The sequence below is a fragment of the Rousettus aegyptiacus genome, unplaced genomic scaffold (genome assembly GCF_014176215.1).
Source record: "Rousettus aegyptiacus isolate mRouAeg1 unplaced genomic scaffold, mRouAeg1.p scaffold_m13_p_1, whole genome shotgun sequence".
NCBI classification, from domain to species: domain Eukaryota; kingdom Metazoa; phylum Chordata; class Mammalia; order Chiroptera; family Pteropodidae; genus Rousettus; species Rousettus aegyptiacus.
In genome coordinates, this window is record NW_023416284.1 from 30,839,145 (window position 1) to 30,845,241 (window position 6,097).

The following is a 6,097-nucleotide window of genomic DNA, read 5'->3' on the forward strand; positions in this document are numbered from 1 at the left end:
AGGAAGTCTTAAAAATTTGGGATGATCGTTATACCTGATCATTGAATATAGTTCTGAGTGTCCTGACATTTGGAAGTAAAAACATTTTTAAAGTAGATTTTATGGGTCTTTTGATTCAATAAAAGAGAGTGTGTAAGTTCATGTGGAGGAAGGAACTTTTTGGTATTCAGAATTGTCTTTTAGATTATGTATTGTTTTCTAATTTCAACCTTGGGGAAATGGCAGAAAAACATCATAGCATCTTATATGACTTAGCTCAACTACTACCCTATTCTTTGACCTAATATATCATTTGTAAGTCTTAATGATAATAGTCATCACAACTATAATACTGTACTACTGACCTTTCATAGGATATTCACCTGTTACCTCCCTTAAGCCCCTTAATTAGTCTTTCTGTCAAAACCATTAAAGCGAATACATTTATGCACATTATAATATAAAAATGGGGTGTGTGTGTGTGTGTGTTAAAAATGCTTCTAGTTTATTTAAAATAAAATAATTGATGTCTTTTATCCCCTACTCTGTGTCAGGCTCTCTGGTATGCAATTTCTGTGTATTATCTCATTTAATAATCACCACTGACTTATAAAATAGGTAATCATATTCCCATTTTAATATGAGATCTATCTAGTTCCAAACAGAGAAGTAGGAATTGGACTTTTGAGACTAGTTAGGAAGATTCTGGTCTAAGTGGAAAGACAGTGGTACTCTTAAGACGCTATTTGATTATGTGACAACTCTCGGGAATGATGAGGAAGGGTAATTTTGTGAAGGAGGTAGGACTTGTGCTGTTTACTGAGAAAGGGAATGGTACAGAAGAATGGGGTTTGTTTAAATGCTGATGAATTCAATTTAGACATGTTGAATTTAAGGAAAGGAGGCAGATTTTATAGAAGGTGGGTACAGCCAACAGTGGTAAGATTTTTTGTTTGTTTGTTTGTTTGTTTTTTGCCTTTAATTGTATAGATTTTTGTTAGGCACTTCCATGCCCTGTGTAGGCTAGGGACATTTTTTTTAAGCAAACTGAGAAATTGTATGAAATATCTCTTAAATTTATAAATTATTTATTAAATATACAAGCAAAGCTTTTTTATTGTAAGAAAAATTGGAACCTAGAAATTAACATGAAGGGAATAAAACCAATAGTTCTACCACTGGGTTGAATGTATGCTGATTTTTTTTCCTGTGTGTTGTTTCTTTCAGAAGTATGGCTATACACACCTATCTGCAGGAGAACTTCTTCGCGTTGAAAGGAAGAACCCAGATTCACAGTATGGTGAACTCATTGAAAAGTATATTAAAGATGGAAGGATTGTGCCAGTTGAAATAACCATCAGTCTGTTAAAGAGGGTAAGGAGTATGAATGCCAACCAATTTAAACCAGCAAGAAAATAAGAAATTAAACCTACCTTTTGTTTTAAGTAATGAAAAAAAATCAGGGTATTGAATTTATTGCTTGTAGAAAATGGCCATGTATTTGACCTACTTTCGCCTGGAAAGAAGTTGAGTAATAGCAGGCATCCTCTGCCTTCATCTGGGATCAACTACAGCTCCACTTAATATTCATCTGAGTACACTTTTGACCCACCCCCAACATTCAGACAGAGGTCCTGACAGCCATTGTTTTTGAGGAACTAGGAAACAGTTTGAACACCAAGGGAGCTGGATATTGGTTTCTTTTCATTTCTATTTCTTCTTTTTCTCTTTCCCCTCCTTTCCCTCTCTCCCTCTCTCCTATGACCTTTCCATTGTTGCTATTCTCTCAGTTTTGATATCTCCTTTTCTGGTACCTGCATCACCATCTTCATCATGAAATGCTAAGACGAACAGCTATCAAACTAAAATATGTGCCATCTTAAAAACAGATACCTTGCACTTTCATGATAACTCTCCACTATAGATTCCCAAGACTGTAGTTATTAATAGGTATTTTCACATATAAGAAAGAGTGAAGAAGAAATGCAACAGCGGAAAGAGCAAGAAATAGTTGAAGATTGATGTGAGCATCTGGATAGAATCAGAGAAGCTCGAGGATGAAGAGTAGCTCATCACATACATTCTTGTCTCTTGTCTCTTGTCTCAGAGATTGGAGTGACCTGCTTTCATTTCAAAGTAAATACATCCTCTTTCCTTAATCTCTGGTTATAATGCCCTTCCTCCACCTTATAGCTAAACATTGTGAAAGACTAGTCTACAATTTTTACTTTTTCACTTTCTACTCTTCATCCCTTTGCAGTCAGTTTCTATCGAAAACTATTGAAACTAGTCATCTTCATCGAAACTATTCTTGCTGATGTTCTTGCTTCTCTGTCAAATCTGGGGGATATTTTTAGTTACTTTTCTTATAGCATTTAATTCTACTTACTGTCTTTTTGAAACTCATTCCTTTGGTTTCTGTGACACCATTTTTTTTTTTTTTTGATTCTTTTCCCACTTCAATAACTGCTATTTCTTAATGTCTCTTTGATAGTTCTTCTGCAAGTTTCCTAAACCATATGCTTCTCAGGGTTTCATTCTTGGTTCTCCCCTCATTTTATATATATCCTGCTGGATGGTTTTAGTCATACTTAAGGCTCTCACTACGCTATTGATGCCAAAATCCAAAGCTCTAGCACAAGTCATTTTTCTGAACTCCAGACCCATATTTCTAACGAACTGCTATCTGAATGTCTAACAGGTATCTCAAAATCAACATGTCACAGACTGAATGTATCATCTAAAATGTGATCACCTTTCTATCCTGTCTCAGTTAAGGTTTCTGCCATCTACCCAGCTGCCCAAGCCAGAAGTCTGGGTGCCCTCCTATATTTTTCGCTTCTCCCTCATTTTCTAAAATCCATTCAGTGAGCAAATCCTTCCCTTTGTCTTTCTCTTAATTCTCTACTATTAGTCTTTTTTTTCTATTACCATCATCCCCTTAGTTCAGATCCTCTTTTCTTCTTGACCATCACTAGAGCCTCCTCATTAGTCTTTATTGCCTTAAACATCCTCGTCCCCTTCTAATTCATCCTTCATGGTGCAGTCAGGGTGATTGTTTTCTAAAAGGTGATGTGAGCATATTCTTCTGCTTAAAATCCCTCAGTGCTTCCAGAATAAAAACCAAATCTTTAGGGTGGCATAACAAGTTCTTCATTAATCTTTCCCCTACATACTTTCTATGTCATGGCTCTCACCACTTTCTACACACATCCTAAGATTCAGCTATACCAGCTTACTTCAGATTCATCAAAGCTGTTATGCTTTCTCATTTCTGAGCCTTTATTCATTTAGTTTATACTGTCTGAAGTACCAATTCTGCTCTGCTGCCACCTCTTAGGTAAAGCTTTCTCTGAGTTTCCAGGTACTTCGTGCTTGCTTCTTTGTTTTATCCTAGCATCCTAGAACTTAGCGTATTTACTTATGTATTTGTCACCCACTAGACTGTGAGCTCCCCAGGGGCCATGACCTTGCTTGTCATGTTCCCTTAAGTGGGCCTCAAATAAATCTGTGTTGAGTGAGTAGAATATTTATGTACCTCCTAATATATCTTCCACTACCATAATTGGGGTAGAAATGCTATAGCAGAGGCCTAATAGTGTTCTATGGAAGTTTTGTGAATACGGAGAAGCTAGATGCTGGGATAAAGACAGCCCTCAGAAATGAATCAGGGGTTCTGACAGCCATCGTTCTTGAACTAGGAAACAGTTTGAACATGAAGGGGACTAGATATTGGTTTCCTTTGAAATTGAGGCTCCTCTGGTGTTTGTCAGTGTAATGCATCTGTGCTTATGCCATGGTAGTTGGTAGTGGGTAAGGATTTGGAAATTAGAGAGCTTATCTCACATTCACGTATTCCCACACTCTACTTAAATTCAGACTTCCATAGAGGATGGTGAAATATGTTTCTCTTACTATTTTTCTGAATGTGTTTCCTTTGCTGCCTGTGTTTTAGAGTAGCCAGTGACATTTAGGTTTAATCAACTTCAGTTAAAAAGAAAAATGATTCCTACACTAATAATTAATGCTACCAATATCTTTATTTTTGTCCAAAACTTTTTGCAGTTGGACTTGAATTATTGCAGAGAATCTGAGTACATATAGTAGTATACTTCCCACCACAGCAAAATGACTTGGGAAGAAGAAAGAGAAGACAAGATAGGGTCTCTATTGACTAGAGCAAAGATATTGGTTAATGTTTATTTTTTTCTCTTTTTACTGTTGATAACTTGTGACTGTATGTGTGAAAGTAATTTGTGTTTACTACAGAAAATTCAGAAATTACAGGAAAAAAATGTGAGTGTGTGTGTATAAAATGGGGTAGGGGTACATACTCATATTTCCACTTGAGGCAATTATATTAATACTTTGGATCGTTTCCTTAAAATCTTCTTCCATGCATCCTTCACTCTTTACATATGATTTAAAGAATAATAATAAAACAGACACCAATATATCCACCACCCAGCTTAAAAAGTTGTATTTTGTTAATGTAGTGTTGACCCTAAATCTTCCTTTTCCTTTAGGAAATGGATCAGACAATGGCTACCAATGCTCAAAAGAATAAATTCTTGATTGATGGGTTTCCAAGAAATCAAGACAACCTTCAAGGTTGGAACAAGACCATGGATGGGGAGGCAGATGTAGCTTTTGTTCTGTTTTTCGATTGTAATAATGAGGTAAGAAAGCAATGATGGTCAACTGTTAGAGAAATACAAAGTGATTTTTTAAATTATATTTACATTTTTTATTGGCAGCCGTACTTTTTTGAATTGGGACACTGGGTGGTCAGAACAGCACTGTCTTTCTGTTGGAATGTTAAACACTATTTGACATCAAGCTCATAGACTTAAAAATAGCTTTATTTTCAAAATAAGAATTTGTTTCATTTTTCTTTGTTTTTAAGTAAGAATTGGCTTGTCCAATGTTAGGTAATATTACTTAGTATGCACTATTATCAGAGAGTGCCTTGCCTTAGGATGGTTGTTTATTGGAAAGGAAACTCATTTCTGGGAAGTTGGGAACACTTTTGGTTTTAAGGGAACATACAAGGCAGCCTGATTTGTCTTCTCAGAGTAAGATCTTGAAAAAAGGCAGAAAAGAGTTCTTTTTCTTTCTGGTATTTCAAGTAACATACTCAGACATGCCTTTGAATAACTAGATGAATTTCTCAGAATTATTTAATTAAAAGTCCTGACTGACACCTGTAAACTTCATTAAGTGAAGGCCAACAGCCTGAAAGAATAAAAATCTAAAGTACTGCCTTGAAGGAAATTGGTACTTCTTAGGCTGAATTGCAGATGTGCCTCTGGTGGAGGGACTTGCTGCAGGCTTTGAGTTGTTTTAAAATGTAACTCTTTTTCCAACCCCCAAAAATATGTTTTCACTTATTCTTCAAAGTTAACTTTAGAATGTTACCACAGCTTTATAACTAAGGAATGTTTATTCACGATTAACAAGGGATAGTTTATTCAAATGCAAATATGTTGATTCTTAAATATTTAGGTATTTATGGAATTATTGAAGAGTAAGCAAAAATAGAACAAAGTTTGAGGCATGTAATTCATACCTAATAAGTTAATGATATATTCGAGATGGAACCATACATATACAGATCTTCTTTTTATTGCGGTTTGAAAAGAAATACACAGGAAAAACTGAGTCATGAATGAATTCTTATTATACTCTGTACTTATTTAGCCTAGTTTATATAAATTAAACCACATGTTTAAATTTAAATGGACTTTGCATGTTGATTAATGAATTAGACACATTGGGTTTAATGCAGGGTGTTTTTTTTTTTTTAAACTTCAAACATTTTCTTTTCAGGATAAAAGAATGACAAATTCATATCTTTTTTAAAAAAATAATTTTTCATTTTCTTTTTTTAGATCTGTGTTGAACGATGCCTTGAGAGGGGAAAGAGCAGTGGTAGGAGCGATGACAACAGAGAGAGCTTAGAAAAGAGGTACTTTGCAGTTTTTGCACATAGCTATCTCAATCTCAGTTTGGAATTTGAGTAGCAGATTAAATACTTATTTCATTTTGGTCCAGAAAGAAAAAAAATGTCATGCTTAAAAATGTAAAATGGCTTGTCTAACAAAGTGATAAAGGAGTC

The 6,097-nt window shown here is 35.0% G+C and overlaps 1 protein-coding gene across 1 annotated transcript in view; it reads left to right on the plus strand.

The window, feature by feature from the left end:
- The window catches only part of CMPK1 (cytidine/uridine monophosphate kinase 1), a 29,166-nt gene that overhangs the window by 20,905 nt on the left and 2,164 nt on the right, over positions 1-6,097 (plus strand). Inside the window, exons 2-4 of the mRNA XM_016151340.2 lie at positions 1,207-1,353; positions 4,506-4,658; positions 5,871-5,947. Coding sequence (XP_016006826.1) covers positions 1,207-1,353; positions 4,506-4,658; positions 5,871-5,947 — 377 coding nt within the window. The remainder of the gene's footprint in view (positions 1-1,206; positions 1,354-4,505; positions 4,659-5,870; positions 5,948-6,097) is intronic.